Source organism: Hemibagrus wyckioides, linkage group LG18, assembly GCF_019097595.1.
Source record: "Hemibagrus wyckioides isolate EC202008001 linkage group LG18, SWU_Hwy_1.0, whole genome shotgun sequence".
NCBI classification, from domain to species: domain Eukaryota; kingdom Metazoa; phylum Chordata; class Actinopteri; order Siluriformes; family Bagridae; genus Hemibagrus; species Hemibagrus wyckioides.
Genome location: NC_080727.1, coordinates 10,976,232 through 10,994,495, shown reverse-complemented (window position 1 = coordinate 10,994,495; position 18,264 = coordinate 10,976,232). Strand labels below are relative to the sequence as shown.

The 18,264-nt window shown below is 38.4% G+C and overlaps 1 protein-coding gene across 3 annotated transcripts in view; it reads left to right on the top strand.

Moving 5' to 3' along the window:
• Positions 1-1,511, top strand: part of dacha (dachshund a) — a 108,024-nt gene extending 106,513 nt beyond the window's left edge. For 2 of the 3 annotated variants that reach the window (XM_058416111.1, XM_058416113.1), the window contains one exon: positions 172-1,511. In XM_058416111.1, coding sequence (XP_058272094.1) covers positions 172-209 — 38 coding nt within the window. In that variant the 3' untranslated portion in view covers positions 210-1,511. The remainder of the gene's footprint in view (positions 1-171) is intronic. The other variant, XM_058416110.1, reaches the window with a different exon arrangement.
• Positions 1,512-18,264: the final 16,753 nt, after the last annotated feature.

The following is an 18,264-nucleotide window of genomic DNA, read 5'->3' as shown; positions in this document are numbered from 1 at the left end:
TTAATGAATGTTTTCCTATTGATATCATGCTTCATGTCAACATATTCTGCTAAATTGTAGTCCATATGAGGGAAAGTAAGAAGGAACCAGTTTTTTATTTCATTTGTCCCATTAATATTGCAACAGAAATAAACTAACATGTTTTTCATTTGCTTCTTGTGTTTCACACAGAGAATAGACCCTACTCCAAACCTCCCATTATGTACTGAGATGGATGTGCAGCTCCTCTTCATGTACCTCCCCACCAGTAGATGGCTTCCTCACTCCACTTCTGGACTTTTTGACACTGACGTTGGAGTTTTCATAGAGGCAAGTGCTGAGGTTGATGACCACTGATCACCCAAACTTGTGTACTGGACTCAAAGTGTGTGTAATGGGGTCCAGTGCAAATGTGCAACCTAAGGACTGCTGCTTGTTGGCCTCCCAATGCATCACAACAATTTGTAAAAAAAAAAAAAACAAAAACGAAAGAAAGAAAGAAAGAAAGAAAGAAAAGAAAAAACAAACAAAAAAAACTTTCTCTCTGTTTTTCAAGAACTTCTATGTATTACCCAATTTGGAACTTTTCTCCTGGACTAAGGTATACTTTGCAGTCAATTGTTCATGTCCTCGTGAAGCACACATCAGTGTCCTCCTCTGTGGTTACTGTTCTCTGGACACATTACCCATTGGTATTGCTTTTAGTTAACCCAATGTACAGCAGTGATTCTGGACAGCTAAAGCAACTAAGCAAACGATCATCGATAACATACCAATTCCATTCAAAACCAGCAAATTATTCTTATGAACTTCTGAATATTTGTTGCTTCTTTTTTGCCTCCCTTTTTAAAAACATATGGTATTCTTGTTTTGGAAATGTAGAAACATCACCTTTTCCTCCTTAAAGTGTTTATCATAATGTTTATTTTGTTTGATTTGATTGTTGTTTAATCAGCATTTCAAACAGATATTGGAGAAGTGATGTGGAAACATTTTTGTACTTTGCCCCTCTGACAATAGTCTCTATATTGCTCCTGGATGAGATAAAAAAGTTAAATTAGGAGGTAAAAAACTGCTATACAAGTACAGTATTACTGTAATTCCCCTTCTGTTTTTACCTTTGTTTATAAATACTTGTAAAATGCTTTAGCATTTGCTTTTCCTTTGTCATTATTAAGTGAAAACATTTTTAGTGTTGAAAGAACGAAACAGATGTAAAAAAATAAATAAAGTACACTTATGCACATCTGATGCAAGCATGCTTGTAGATACAACACTGATGACATTGATGACAAATTACACTGTTTGTTGAAAAGCTGCCTCTTCTAATCTATTTTCTGGAGAAGCTTAGATCTTGGTTATACCGGCAGCTACTGATGATGTTACAAAATGATGACAACCACAAATCACAGCCTTGCCCATAACATGACAAATAAAACATCCCTATGGACGTCATCTTCATAGATTATGGGTTTTGTTTTTTGCAGTAATAAATTTGAATTTGGAGACTTTCCTTTTACTGCAGTCCTTTTTTATAGTTACATATTTGAGTAAAATAGCCAATGCAAACAAAATGTTGTCTTCATGCTCATATTTACATGTGTACAGTAAAATGGAAAATTTGGGGGGATTTATTTTGAAAATTTAAATAAACATTTATCTTGGAAGAAGGTTGGCAGCAGAGTGCAGGGTCATGATACAGCACCCCTGAAGCCTGAGTAACAACCCAATGCCCACAACTTCAGTTCACACTGTACTTGGGCGTTATTTATTAAGCTGGACAGAAACAGATTTATTCATAAATCTTCCATAGGCACATTTACAGAATGCAGTTCATGCTTCATCAGAGGCAAGAAGAACAAACATCATCATTTCAGAATTTAATTGATTACTGGGTTGTTGAGTTTTATAGTCACTGCATAACCTGTATTATTGTCACATATACATTACAGTACAATGAAATCCTTTCTTCACCAATCCCAACTTCAGAGGGCCAGAGCGCAGTGTCAGCCAGGATACAGAACATGTATGTGACACCAACCAGTTATGCAGAACATCACCACTGTTTGAGGTGCTGGCATACATCAGATGTATCCTCATGTTCCTTGATAGAAGACTAAAATACTCAATATAGCCTAATCTCATTAGCAGACTTATCTTCTCTAATCCTCTTTCATAGCTATAACACATTTTCACAAGTGAATAGTGTGGCCCGAAGTTAATTAATATCGTGGTGGCTGCACTTTCAGAAACTTAGCTAGAAGATAAACATCAGCAAAGGGCTACAGTGCTGCTTGTCCCTCCACAGGTGTCCTTTTATTTGTTTATGAAATACCATCATGTCACGGTGTTAGATAGTTAGCATTGTTAGCATCATTAGCTGCATGGGAGTTAGCTATCATTTAAACACCTTATAGAGACAGGAGTACCAACAGTCTGCATAATTCATACTTTTTACCAGTTATAAATTTGTTCAAAAGGGTAAAAAATCTAATAAAGTTTAATCTAGTTTTTCTTATAACTAACTGCTCAAAATAAAACAGAAATGCGCTCCTCATTAGAATGCAGTTTTATAGAAATGTTCCAGTAGGTGAATAAACAAGCTCCACTTAGTCCAGAATGTAGCAGCCTAGTAATATAGAGTCCTTACTAAAACCAGACGATATGTCAGAATCACTCCTATCACACAGTGCAACTTTGATTATAAAATATTATTATTGACTTAGAAAGCACTGAATGGTCTGTGAACCATATAATAACAATAAGTGAACTAACAGTCTTTTCTGATCCAGGTCCAGGCTCTTTGTTGGTAAATGGAATGATAAAAGCCACAGATATTTCTTTTATACAACCCCACAGTTATCTGAAAACACCGTCCGTGTCTCTCCACTTGTCTAGATAATGCCAAATGATGCTCAATGCAATATGACAATATAGTAGCACTAGTTTAACAGTTCTCCTGAGGAGACTGAGAAGGGCAGAAGTGACCAAAAAAGCTTTGTCAATCCAGATTGAGCATGTCCAGAAACTAGCCTGCTAATTTATCATCAGCAATAAAAGCACTTTCATTTTCCTCTGTTCAAGAGACAAGCAACAGAGTGTACAGGAACTTACATTCAGCCTTCTCATTTCTCTGATTGGGACTTCATTCCGGCAACCCAGGATGTGCTACCAGTTACAAATCCCCAAAACAAGGACAGAGAGGTAAAGAAAATCATTAATTCCTACCATAAGAGATGCTTTTTATTTTTCTCTTTCTTTTTATACTTTGATTTACTGTAGATTGATTGACTCTTAAAATATATATATATATATATATATATATATATATATTATTTATATATTATTAATATATAATAATTTATATATTAAATTAAATTAATATATATTTTTTAGCATATTATTAAATGGAGTGTACATTCAAAGTTAATAAGCTTTTTTTGTTCTCCTGCAAAAAATGCCATAGTCAGCTTAACAGTCTACTTCCAATATGGTTTTGTAACAACTAACTGTTTCTCGCCTGTTAAAGGAACTGACCAAATGAATCATGTTCTCTTAGTCCACCCCTTATACATAAAGGTGCACTTGGGCATCATGTATTTCACAAAACTGCACAGATTTATGGGATACAGAGAAAGAACGCAGTCTCCTAATTGAGGCTGAGGTCCAGACTGTCAAAAATGGTCTGTGTTTGTACTGCAACTGAAGACTGATTGTTTGATCTATTTACTTATACTCTATTCAACTACATATTGTATGATTATGAGGACTATTGGTGCGGTAGACCATCTGATCACTGAAAAATGCAATTTGCAAGAGTAAAAAAAAATTTCAAGAGTTTCATTAAAAAGAATTGAAATTGAGCCTGGCTACCAAGAGGAAGTAAACAAAAGGACCTGACATTAAAGCCAGGCCTCACTTTATTCCGTCTTTACATTCCAGTTATTTGGTAGATGCCCTTATCCAGGGTGACAACTGGGCTATTGAGAGTCAAGGGACTTGTTCAAGGGCCCAGCAGTGGCAGTTTGGTGGACCTAGGATTCAAATTCACAACTTTCTGATCAGTAGTCCAACACCTTAACCACTAAGCTACCACATCCCCACAGCTTTCTCTACCTTCCTTTTTATGTTTTTTTTCCTCAGTCAATAGCGGCTGATACATATGAATTAAAATATTGTTCTTGAAATAAAATATGAGTCACGGCCAGTGGATTAACAGTTATATGGACAGATTATGCTGCAGTGACCATAAGCATATAATTCATCAATACATGCCATTGCAGCACAGCTGTTCCCAGCTGTACCTTTTTGCCATGGGGAACATGGATTGTTTTTGGCCAGTGGTTTTTATTAAACATTTAACTTTTAGTCATACTACTGCTTGCTGACCAATGAAGCAGTTTGAGTAAGCCTTCACATGGTTGAGGAAACCTCTGGGTTTTTAATGCACCACAGGTTTGTGTTTGCTCCTTTTAATAAGAACATATGCATTTGGCATTTATTTCCACAACTCTGAACCTCTTTTTACACATGGTGTGTACCATTCTACTGCCAACTAACAAAAATAAACACATTATTAAATATTGCTCAACCACAGATTGTATGAGTATGTCATTTTAAAATCATTTAAAACTATGCAGATACAGGCAGAATTTAAGGGAGTTAAAGATCTGGCTACAATCACTGAAACATCATCATGTATCAGGTTAAATTGAAAACACTAATAAAACCACACTGTTAAATGGCTGGTAATAGGTCTTGATGTGGGGTTCAGGAAGACAAATGGAATTATTAACTATTTATTCTTGGTATACTCTAATTGCTTTGTTAGAACATTAGTTGTGTGTGGAAACACAAGAGATTAGCATTTATAGAAATACTCATATCAACCTGGTAGCAACAATCATCTGATAGTCAATATAACTGAGATCACATTTTTTCTTCATTCTGATGTATGACGTGAACAGTACCTGAAGCTGCTGACCCATATCTGCATGATTAGATAATTGAAGTAATGAATAGGTGTACCAGTATTCCAAAAAAGTGCTCAGTGTGTTCATTTATGTATTCAGGCATGGATTCATTAATGTATTCATGCATTTCATCTAAGTAGTCTTAATATGTCACACAGAATTATAGTAAGCCTGCCACAGTGTGGTAAACTAGGCTAGAAATGACTACAGAATATTCAAAACAAAAAAAATAGTAAAATAAATATTGTTACACTAGCTTCCTGGGTGTGTTGATACACTTCATGAATGTGCACTACATGTATCAGGCTGCATTTGATTTCTCGGAATCCACCTAGACCTCTGTATTCCAAGAGCTCAATATACACTATATTGCCAAAAGTATTCGCTCACCTGCCTTGACTCGCATATGAACTTAAGTGACATCCCATTCCTAATCCATAGGGTTCAATATGACGTCGGTCCACCCTTTGCAGCTATAACAGCTTCAACTCTTCTGGGAAGGCTGTCCACAAGGTTTAGGAGTGTGTTTATGGGAATTTTTGACCATTCTTCCAGAAGCGCATTTGTGAGGTCACACACTGATGTTGGACGAGAAGGCCTGGCTCTCAGTCTCCGCTCTAATTCATCCCAAAGGTGTTCTATCAGGTTGAGGTCAGGACTCTGTGCAGGCCAGTCAAGTTCATCCACACCAGACTCTGTCATCCATGTCTTTATGGACCTTGCTTTGGTCACTGGTGCACAGTCATGTTGGAACAGGAAGCGGCCAGCTCCAAACTGTTCCCACAAAGTTGGGAGCATGGAATTGTCCAAAATGTCTTGGTTTGCTGAAGCATTCAGAGTTCCTTTCACTGGAACTAAGGGGCCGAGCCCAGCTCCTGAAAAACAACCCCACACCATAATCCCCCCTCCACTAAACTTTACACTTGGCACAATGCAGTCAGACAAGTACCGTTCTCCTGGCAACCGCCAAACCCAGACTCGTCCATCAGATTGCCAGATGGAGAAGCGTGATTCGTCACTCCAGAGAACGCGTCTCCACTGCTCTAGAGTCCAGTGGCGGCGTGCTTTACACCACTGCATCCGACGCTTTGCATTGCACTTGGTGATGTATGGCTTGGATGCAGCTGCTCGGCCATGGAAACCCATTCCATGAAGCTCTCTGCGCACTGTTCTTGAGCTAATCTGAAGGCCACATGAAGTTTGGAGGTCTGTAGCGATTGACTCTGCAGAAAGTTGGCGACCTCTTTGCACTATGCGCCTCAGCATCCGCTGACCCTGCTCTGTCAGTTTACGTGGCCTACCACTTCGTGGCTGAGTTGCAGTCGTTCCCAAACACTTCCACGTTCTTATAATACAGCTGACAGTTGACTGTGGAATATTTAGGAGCGAGGAAATTTCACGACTGGATTTGTTGCACAGGTGGCATCCTATCACAGTTCCACACTGGAATTCACTGAGCTCCTGAGAGCGACCCATTCTTTCACAAATGTTTGTAAAAACAGTCTGCATGCCTAGGTGCTTGATTTTATACACCTGTGGCCATGGAAGTGATTGGAACACCTGATTCTGATTATTTGGATGGGTGAGCGAATACTTTTGGCAATATAGTGTATAACATAACTGCTGTAAATATCTGTATTTACATGTATTTATCCTATTACAGGTATTTTTTAATATCCAAAGTTAGGCTAAATTTAAGCATTCAACTGTGAAGTTAAGGGGATAAGAATCATAACCAAGGCCACAAAAGTGGCTATCTGGTAAGGCTAGGATTTAAACTCACCTTTGAACCTTATAGCCTGTGTCACAGAAGCTGATGCTAATTTCCTCATCTAGCCAAACTTTAACAGGAAAATCATTTATTTACCGTAGTTGAATGTGTGAAGTCAGAATGCAATATGAACTATGATTATGGACAATTCATTAGGCTGTTTTAGAGTAAAGACAGTTTTATTTTAGCTACTTTGTCTGTGACTGTATCTGTGTCTAAACAGTTTTTGAGATAATGACAAGTGGTTCTGTTTTGGGAATCTATTTGAATGAAGAAGGTAGATGAAACTACACAGTGGTGTGATTGGTATGGATGCTAAACACCACTGCCTGCTTTGAAGGTTCAGTGCTGTTATGGTGCATAAACATATGGAAATTCAAGTGAAGGTAAGCACAGCAAGGAGTATTGAACACACACACACACACAAACACAGAAACAGAGTCTCTCCCTCTCTTTCTGTGTGTGAGTGCAGGTTATTTTTACTGAGTAGTGAATCGTGTTGGGAGTGCCACATAATGAAGCATGGTGCCAGAACTGGGCTACACCACAGTAGGAAAATGTCAAGATGCATTTCAATGCTCTCAAAAGCATAAATCACCACCTGTACTGTTTGCTTGAATGAACACACAAACACACACATACACACACACACACACACACACATAGTGATATGAATGATATTTTTATAGTAGTTTAGATTGATTTATGATGATTTATGAAAAATATATCAGAATTTACAGTGTAGACTTACAAACTACATTTGTAAGTCTAGAATACATGAATACAAGAATACATTTCTAAACAGATCTTGAAACCTAACAGCCTCTTAATTTTAAATATTCTTGTGCACTGCACAGCAGCTTTACACTTGCTCAGTTCATAAGTGTGATCTTGAACAGCTGAAGAAGCAGCTTGTCACTGTCTGATGAATGGAATCATCACAGAGAAAAGCATAGGGCTCCAGTACACTCTCTGACCAGCATTCCTGTCATATTTGTTTATTTCTCCTCCACCACACTATAAATAGAAATGTTTCTGAACATGCTGACGGTCAAACAAATCATTATATGCAGCGACATAGAATGGACAAGTGCAGTACTGATGTTACACAAGATGAGGAAAAGTCACGTAAACACTGGTATCTTGACTTTAGCTCATTTATTTAATAAAGAGGTTTAAATCATGGTAGAGGTAGGGACACAATTGCTTTTCTCATGTTTCTTAGTCATCCAAGGCTCTCAGTCTGTCCTAAAATTAATGCTACATGTTTGTATTATGCTGGACTGAAAACTCAGTTAAAACTGTCTTATTAACTACATCATACATCATCATCATCATATACAGTAAAATAAGATTTCTCAGGGAGGCACCGACATATTAACCACATACGTCTAACATGGAATTGCAGTATTAGATGTGTGTGACTGATAAAATGGCAGTCAGCAGTTTCAGTGAGCCTTTTCAAACCCCCCACCAACCCACCCCCCCTTTGCTGCTCCTGCAAACCCCTATGCTTTTTTTTTTCATAGGAAGATGGGGTCACTCTTGTTTTTGTCAGTGTGGGCTCCAGAAAATACGCTTGTTGCAAAATGATAACCATGTTAACTTAACCCATTTTTCTGAACCTGACATGTTTGTGTTGAGTGCAGAAAATACAATTTGCAAGGCAGGACAAATGTTAAACTGAAAGTTTGCTCCTCTGTCAGCAGCTTGACAGCAGTGGAAGAACACATAGCTCAGGTGAATGGTGCATGCATTGCAAAACACTAAACAGATTTGGACAAGAGAACTGTTTCATCCCTTTCCTCAATTACACTATAAAGCATGACTGTATAATTGTATGAAGAGATGCAGACATTTGACGATTGCTGTTATCTGAAACAGTGGTGAAGATTTCCACTGCCCCTGCCATTGTAGTTCTTCCACAAGTTGGTTCAGTAATCCTGACAAGTGATGGATTGTTTTAGTTTTCCTTCCAAGTGATGCAGAACTTGTACAGAGCATGTGATTCCTGCTTATAAAAACCTAGAACAAAAGCTAGATTAAGAAAAAGCAAAGTTGACAGTTCTGTAAACAAGTCTATGAGAAGCAGTTTATTGTGTGTTTGTGTGTGTGTGTGTGTATGAATCTTGAGTCTTGACATAAAAAAAACTTTATTTGAACAGTAAGCTTCTTAAAATAAAAATATGTTCTGTAAAAACATATAAGTGCTTTTGTTAAAGGAGTAAGATTAATGGTTTATTTAATGTTTTGGTTTGAGCCAGTTTGGAAGTTTGGCCTGGTCTATTAAAAAATTGAGCATTTAGACAATTTCTTTTTCATGCAAATAAATATTTAGGACCAGAAATTAAACAGGTTATCTGTCAATAGATGACCAAAGATCTGTATCCAAATTCCCAGTGTACAACACGTCTACTCTAACAATTTTTTTTAAAAAGGTGGTCTAGTATTTCCTTTCTATCACAGATTGTGCATGTTGTTGATATAGTACTGCATCTCTGTATGTGGTTACAGCCCCATGTACAATTCTCCATTGTAGATCATCTGAGTGCCTCTCTATAGGGTGCATGTCCAGGTTCCTACAGCAGCCTTATGAGGAAGAGCCTGGCACCTGCAAGCCTCACCACCTTGAATCCTTAAAACCAGTTAGAGAGATTTGATGGGTGACTTTCACACTAACTGCATACAAGGCCTTATTGGAAGTGTCCATCAGTTGTGGTGTCAAAAAAAAAACACTTCTTCTTGCTGTTGAACCGCTGCAAAAATGGAGAAATAGAGGACATTGTCGGTCTCCACCAGACCCCTGTTTCAGAGCCTCTCTAAACCCTGGAGAAAGTGCTAGAATTACCTCTCTCAGCATTCCCTGTGGCAGACGATGGGACTGGACTCTCGACTGGACTGTGCTTCCAGGCCTCTGGATCTCTCTGATTAGCATCTCTGGTTGTTTGAGGGCTATGATCCTGTGCCACAACATGGAGAGATCAGACTGCTGGTAACTAGTACCCTCCCCCAGTGTATACAAGATTGTTGCAGGCAAGATAACAAAAAAAAACTTGCTTGATTTTGCTGCTGGTTTTTGTTACAAACTATTTGATTTGGTGAAAAGGCAAGAATTTTTCTTTTTTCAAATACTACCAGTTTCTATAGTTTAAAAGTATACCACAGACATTCAGTACACATTGGTCTTACTTTTCTGACCTCAAGAACCATTGTATTCAAAATGATCTTTCAATATTTATTAAAAAAGCACATTCATGGGGAAAAAAGTGCACCCTCCTTCAATTCAGTTATTTAATTTTAAGTCAGGTTATCACCAGCTTAAACTGGGATAAAATTGGGGTATATAACAGGACAATGATCTCAAGCAAATCAGCAAATCAACATCTGAATGGCTAATGAAGATGAAAATCAAAGTGTTTTGGCCAAATCAAAGCCCAGACCTCAAGCACCTTTGAGATGCTGGTGGAAACTAAAGACAGTAGTGCATAAACAAATGCCCTCAAACAGCAATGAACTTAAACAACAAGAACAGTGAGCCCAAATTTCTGCAAGACTTAAAATCTGCTACAGAATTATTACAAAATAATTTCATTATTCAGCCATTTTATTTGCAAACATTTTTTGAATTTGCAAATGAATCACCCACTGATGTCTGATCAGCCCAATATTTCCACAGCATGCTTGAAGAGGTCCACAAAAGCCTCCAGGTCATCCTGTGGTCCTATCTTTATAAGCATGCAGTAGCCACTGTTTGAGACCCACTGTCTGGACAAGGCTCCAGAGCACCTGTTGGTCCTTCGCCTGGTCCTGGAGAAGGGCCTAGAAGTTCCTGCTCTGCAAACAGCTCAAAGAGGACCAGATGTTGGGTTTGGTGAATGCTAGTGAATGGTGATGACTACATAATGGCATATTTTCCTCAATTCCTTGGTTTTCAGCACCAGTGCACTTCCCTGGTTTGGTCAGGAATGAGGAGATGAAACACTGCTTCCACAGTGTTCTTTTTCTATAGACCAATCAGATATAACATTAAAATCATTGAAATTGTAGGACATTCTTTTTGGCTATGAAAGGTGGATTAGTTTGAAATTGTAAATTGGCTTGTTATGGAAGAAAAAATGAAAAGATATAGATGGAAAAATTCTCCACCTACCATGATTCCATGCTTAATAGTTGATTGACAAGTGGCTTTTCTTTAACAAGTACAATTACAGACTTATTCATCCATGACCCATCAACTTGCCTACAGCCAATAGCACTTGGTCCACCATAACATCAGCCAGCTGCACTGTAACCTCACCATGCCACATGACTTCTTCTCCCAGCAGAGATAAAGATCAGTTGCACCTGGAGTGCTTCAGTCGGTCATCTTCCTTCTGCTTGCACCCAAGACTCCCCTCCCTCATGACCTGCTGAAACAGAGAAGACACTTAGTTTGTGTGTGAGCGCCGCTCACCTTCAGAAGATGTCTCGGAGTTCCCTTGCCACTTGTCCTGATTTGGGCTTCTTTTTCCACCAGGGCTTGGTAGCAGCAGGGGAACCAGGAGATCAGGAATGAGCATGGCCATTCCCTGGCATGGCTGCAAATCTACACTTGTGTGGTGCCATTAACACACACTGGCTCAATGGTTCTTGCTAGGATTGCAGGCCAGGCCAGGGTCACAGTGCTTCCAGAGTTCAGGAGGGCTTTGATGAGCCTTCCATTCACTTCTACATTGTTAGTGGGAGCCTTGGGTTGAGGTGAGGGACAGCAATGTGATAAAGAAAGCAGTGCTATCTGTAGGGTAAAAGGATAGATATTTTCAGCTGGGTAGACACACCAACAAGGCAGGACCCAAAGGCAGAGTTTCAGAACTTCAAAAAAAAAAAGGAAAGTGTCATCAGCACTGTCCTCAACCGGTTCAAGAGCAGAGAACAATAAAAGCACCATCAATTAGACAGTAGCTCAAAGAATTACTTACTGCCCCATGTGCACTGGGCCTCATTAAACTCTCCCTGCATCTCAAGGAGGCTTCTGCTGCCACAGAGATCGGCTGCCCATCAAGTGGGCTTTGCCCTGGCCCCTTGTTACGCTGACTCTGTTTTCCTCAAAGAGGTGCTGAAATGGTGCTGTCCTCAGAGTGTCAGAGTGTCATTTGAGCGAGAAGCAATTTTGGGTAGTGGTGTGAGAAATGAGCAAAAAACCTTCATTTTAATGAATTTGTTTAGTAAACTTTTTACAATAGTCTAAAATTAAAATTGCTATACTCTATCAATATAGATCTTAGGATGAGACAGAGATGAGAGGATGTTATAATAAATATCTTTTTGTTATGTTTTCTCCAACATTTGAACAAGTAAGAAATTCTTTTTTGAACTGTGTGTAAGAGAGAGAGAGAGAGAGAGAGAGAGAGAAATGTGGCATTCCCATCCAGCATATAGAAAGTACCCAACTTAGCTCAACACAACATTAGTCCTACAGCCCACATTGGGATACAACTCACTCTTTGTGTTTGTAACATGTGGGGAAAATGTTTTGCCTGGTTATGAGAGGTGTTGATCCTTATGCAGATGGGTGTGCAAATGTGTGATGGCCCTTCAGCCCGAAACCAATAACACTGTGCATGAAGGATGCATGAACAGCAGGGGGGAGGGGATTGGCACATTAATTAAAGGATGGCATATGCCAGGCCTGTCAGGAATAGTTTGAGCACAATGCTAACGGGTTCGCCCCTGCTTTCTCTCCCTTTGGAAGAGAGGACACAGGACCAATGCGATATAGTAGCATAACATAGTAGCAAGGCTACTCAGCTTCACTCAAAAGTGGGCCACATGTAAAAGTCAAGGAACTTTGACTCATGGAGAATGTTTATCTAATATTTTACTTAAAATAAATCCAGTAGCAGTATCATATATTTTAATTTACACTTCTATAAAAATAATAATTAATTTCATGTGTTATTTTTGTATTTTTATTTGTGTAGGAAAACATATTTTTAGTTCCCTCTAAAATCTTTTGTAACATACATTGCTCTTTGATTAGTTTTTTACATTTCCCAGCTCTCACCACCAAATGGTGATCAGATCAGGAACTGTGAATTAGCTGACAGTTGAGGGTTGACTCCGTGGATCTTTCTCCCATTCAATGCTTTGTTTAAGAGTATCAACGAATTCACAACATTTGTTTATTTATTTCCCCCATGTTTTCATGAAAGGTGCCAATTCTTGAGTTTAATTTATTTAGTGATAACCTTTTTAAGGTTTTTAATCAATCACCAGGATTTGGTGCATGGGAAACAGTATATGAGGAATAAACATTATACACCATACTGCCAAAATGTTTGTGGACACCTGAATATCACACTCATACATAGCCCATCCCCACACTGTTGCCACAAAGTTGGAAAGACACAATTGTATGAAGTTTGTACCAGAAATGTAGAAGCAAGTGCAGTGATATTAAAACATGAAGTACAGTATAATTTTAGCTTGGTAAAAAGTATACAGATAAATGGCTGTAATAATGCACCACTGAGGATTTCCATCATTATTACAGGTTTACAGTATTTAAAGGGAACTGAAATCTCATCATATTTTTGACAGTCTGTTTCATAATAAACTTTCAGGAAATTCCACAGTGATTTAGCTCAGTATGATGGCAAAACTAAATTCATTACAATTCATAAACCTTTGCTAATAGAGCAATTGATTAAGATAGGAGACAAAAACATAATCTTTTTTTGAATGCCAGCTTTTGGAAAGAGTTTCATTTATTATAGAATTCTGGGACAAATCTCTACCTTTTGATCAAATGCCAGGTATTTTTCCAAAAGTCTTAAATAAAATATAGCAGTGTTTACTTTGGACCGATTTTCTGCTATCAGTCTCATTATGAAAAATGCATTACTGTGTTTGGTTTTAAAATAAGATAGATAAACTTATATTTCAGGTCTGCACAGATTAAGGACTACATGTGTTCCACTTGTACAGTTCCTCTCTCCAGGAACTCCAGCTTTCAAAAGGAGCAATGTCATAAAAAGCTGTTTAAAAATAAAATGCAGCAGCCAAGAAAAAAAGTTTTGGGATAAAATGGCACTTGCTTATGGCCATACCACTCTGAGAATGCCAAATCTCATCTGATCTTAGTCACAGAAATGAAAACTTCCATGGAACGTCCAATGGACGTCCCAGAGTAATTCTCATGAGCTGGATAACTTGTCTGCTTCAACAGACCCAGTTCTGGAGAGGAACTGATCACTGCACTAAAATGGCACAGCATATAAACAGCATAAATATATACACATCTAGAAAATGCGAAAGAGTATTCTGAATAACCTCAGAGGCAATGAAGCCTTTTTAGTAGGTTCACACCTGTGACCGATACTGACTGAATGAATAATGTTTAGAAGAAAAAAAAAACAGGTTTAATGACACATTCTTTCTCCTACTTTTTATGAGTGTCCAATTGGAGGCAAATAGTCTCACAGGGGTTCTACACAGATTTTTAATGAGATTACCCGTCTGATCTTGTTGTGGTTTTATTCTTTGTTGCCCCCACCCCTTTATGCCTTCACTGGACTAATTAAAATTTAGTGATCTTCAGTGAGGATTAATAACCTAAACAGGCCAGTAAAAACCCAAGGAACAATCTCTTGTGCTTTTGAGACAATCAGCATTGCCGGTCCTTTGAAGTGCCTTTGTACTGTACATTTTTTAACAAGACTTGGTAGGAAACTGTGTGGATTAATATAGGAGTGCTACTTCCTTTTAAGTTAGTGCAAGGGGGTACCATGCAAGTGGGTGCAATCTAGTAGGTCAAAAGAGATGAAGTTCTGTGGTGGTAACTTTTGCTTATACTGTCAGAGCACCTGTTCCTCATCAAACAGAATGCTTGGAATGCCCAACATAACAGTAAATCAGAACTGTGCAGAAAAAACATGGATGTGTTCCCATTTGAATAAATGTCAAATAAAGTAAATGTTGAAAAACATGACCTAAACACCATATTAGTGCAATAGTCTCTAAACTCGACTTCTGGTTGTTCACAGGCCAAAAAAAAAAAATCCAATTTTCCAATTCTTTGCCTTATTGTATGTAGCCCAGAGTTTAGAAACAGCTTGGAAGAGTTTGGAAGCTGACAGCAACAAATGAGCAGAGGAGTAGATGTACTCAACAAACCCTTTAATGCCCGTAAAGGTCATCCATTAATAACAGGGCAGCGTGGGAGCTGTGCTCCACATGCCTGTCTCAAACCCAACAACGCATTAGGCCACGGCTCAGTGCTTGCTCCTTTGTCATTGCCGCTAATTAGCCAGAGTGCCTACAGACTTCATAAAGACTTCAATGTTCTCTCAGGTTAGAACAGAATATTTGCAGATCTGATTTACTGTATGTGAAACCAGTATTAGTAGGGTCACAAGCTGTGTGATAGTGAATTAGAAAGGGACATTTGAAGTGAAATGTCTAACATCTTCATACTCAAATCTAATTTAGAATCACAGTGTATCAGCAATTTCGGTCAAAAACTAAAATGATGCATATGCTAATTTACTCAAGCTTAGGTCTTCAAGACTGAAAACTGATGTAAAAATTCACTTTAGGATATGATTAAATATGGATATGGTGATTTAACAGGATGGTATTAAAGATTAGAAAATGATTAAAAGAAATAATCTAATTTAAATATTTACTTCTTCTTCTTCTTCCTAATTATTATTATTATTATTACTATTATTATTATTATTATTATTATTATTATTATTACAGTTATGACAAATTGAAAATAAGGTTAAAAACCTGGAGCACGTCTATCTCATATGTCATAGGTCATATGTATGAAAATACACAAAAGAAAAAAAATGCATTAGCTCAAGCTACATGCACATACACAAAAAAAAACTGCACATACACACAAAATCACATAAAATATACATTTCTCCCTCTCAACACAATCCTCTCCCATAAAAGTACTAGGTCCTATTGTTTTATTTTTTATTCACTTGCTGTTTTCACTCTCCAAATCGACTGTAATGTCTTCAGTGCTGCTAGCTGAGTCCATTTGTGGAGACTGCCATATGTAGCAGTTGTAAAGGGGAAATCAGCCATGTGGTCATGATAAAAAATTCACTAGCCAGTGTGACCAAAAATGTGTGCTCAGCAGAGTTGGGGCTGGGATAAAAGCAACAAGAACCTATGTCAGCAAAGAATGTGAAAGAATTGTGCAGCTGAATTCAAATAGTAATTTTGCTATCAGTGTTTGAACAGAGTCAGAAAGGGCTCAATGACTATTTCATGATTTATTGCAAAATAACAAACTTTTCTTTATAATCATAAATTTGAAAATAATTTTTAGGAATTACCTGGAAGTCATGCCAGATTTGCAGGTTTGTTCATAATGATGCTTGGAATTGGCATATGTTGCTCAAGCCCCTGTTATTTGCAGTATGAGAGGTCCCACAGGCCACCACTGGGTTTTCCTCAATCAAATAATAGTATAGACACAACCCTTGTGGCATCTTAGATGCCATTGTGGCCAATGTGGCCATTGATGGGCATGAGAATAATTAATCAGACCCACAGTGACTGAAGCAGCCTGGTAATCTAGGTGCTCAAGACTGATGGCTTGGTCTGTTTTTGTGTAGACTTTAGAAAAGTCAATGCAGTGTCTAAATTTGTTTTCAATCTAAATTTGTTACCCAATTCCTTGACATTAGGTGTTGCTCATTATCTTTTATTGCTTTTATTTGGCTGTCCTGAGACCCTTGATGAAGGTGGGGCTCAGCAGGTAAAAGTTCTTTTGGAGCCTACTGTTGCATTCTCTTGACTCTTCCTTCCCTTTTGTTCAGCAGATAGACATGACAGACATAGGGCTGGGGACTACTTTTTCCACAGGTGGTGGAGTGTGAAGAGCACCCCATGCTGTACATCAGCTGCTAGTTTTCTGTATGGTGGAGTTAACTACAGGCCGGACAGCTTCCCAGCATGAGTCGGGTGGTGGGGTTAAGTGGCAGAGTGGTGTGGTCAAGTGTCAGCTGCAGTTGGAGAGGAGGCAGATTGAACTGGCAGGTAATTCAAGATGATTCTCACCTGTGTCTTCTTACTGCTAGTCTACATATTGTTTCTTTTTTGTCTTAAGTGACTCCTGGAACATACAAGAGAGGGAGAGGTGGAGCTTGCAACACCCAACCACCCCACCCCACCAAGCATGAACTTTAAATTAATGGAGTGAAAACCTTAAGTCCATGACAGATCCTTTTTCTGTTGTGTTGTCCTCTTTTGTTGAGTTTTGAAAGTGTACTTAAAGGCATAGACAGAATAAACATTACTCAGAGTACAGAAAAAATTCCAACTGCCTCCTGAGTCTTTCCTCTATACCCTCGCATCTAGGGTTCTACATTGTTTGTGATATTCACTTTAAATTTAACATAAAGATGATTCCAAGGACCATTCCAAGAAATCCCAGATCCTCTTGGAGCAATACAGTAGTACACCTTTGCTCTGGAAGTCCGTTATTCCAGGCATAATTATACTTACAAAGCTCTTGCAGGATTTCTTTTACAGTGAGAGGGAAAGTTGGATTTAATTCAGATGTTTGTACATCTAGGGGAAGTTAATTCCACTACTTGGGTGCCACAACAAAGAAGTCCTAATGCATGCATTTCTTGTAGTCATAGATGGTGGGACCCAATGAACAGTGCTAGAGGATCAGAGGGAGCATGATACAGTGCAAGATGTGATATTTCTTTGTGTCAATTTTTGGCTTTGTAGGCAGGCATCAGTGTATTAAATTTGATGCAAGTAACTACAGGAAGGAAGGAACAAACATTTCTTGATCAGTTGCAGAGGTTGAATGACGCTCAGAGGTATCCCTGCCATTTAGGGAGTTGCAGTAGTCCAGTCTCAAAGTACTGCACAAGTGCCTGTGTGGATAGAAATTGACAAATCCTTCTGATGCTGAAAAGGAGATTGATCATGTCAGATCCTGACCTGGGGTGAATTATATGAAATGAACAGCAGTTCAGTTTTGCTGGGATAGATTTCAGCCGATAAGCTGCCATCCATGAAGAGATGTTTGCCAGACACACTGAGATTTGAGTGGAAACAAATGTCTGACAGAGGGATGGAGAGGATGAGTTGAGTGTCCTCATCTACATATTAGTGGCATGAAAATTGATGTGTAGATATGACTTCACCAAGAAATATTGTATAGGGAGGGAACTGAAGAGGTCCGAGGACTGAGTCTTGTGGTACACCAGTGAAATGTCTACATGGAGCAGATTTAGACTGTAAACACATTTTTAAACACATTCTGTTCACTCCTAGACCTATCCTGTTACCTGTCCTGTGGTACATATTATTATGGGGTTTTTTTCCCCGTGACATTTAAGTTTCTTTTTATTGCTTCTGGGTAAAATGTTGCTGAACTGCCCTGATATTTTTTTTTAAAATTTTTTTTAAAAAGTAAATTGTGTAAATTATGGGTGTAAATTACTTAAAGTTTATCTTCACATTTACTGGAATGATGGCGAAGTGTGAATTGCTTGACTCCAATTGTGCATTTTTTTG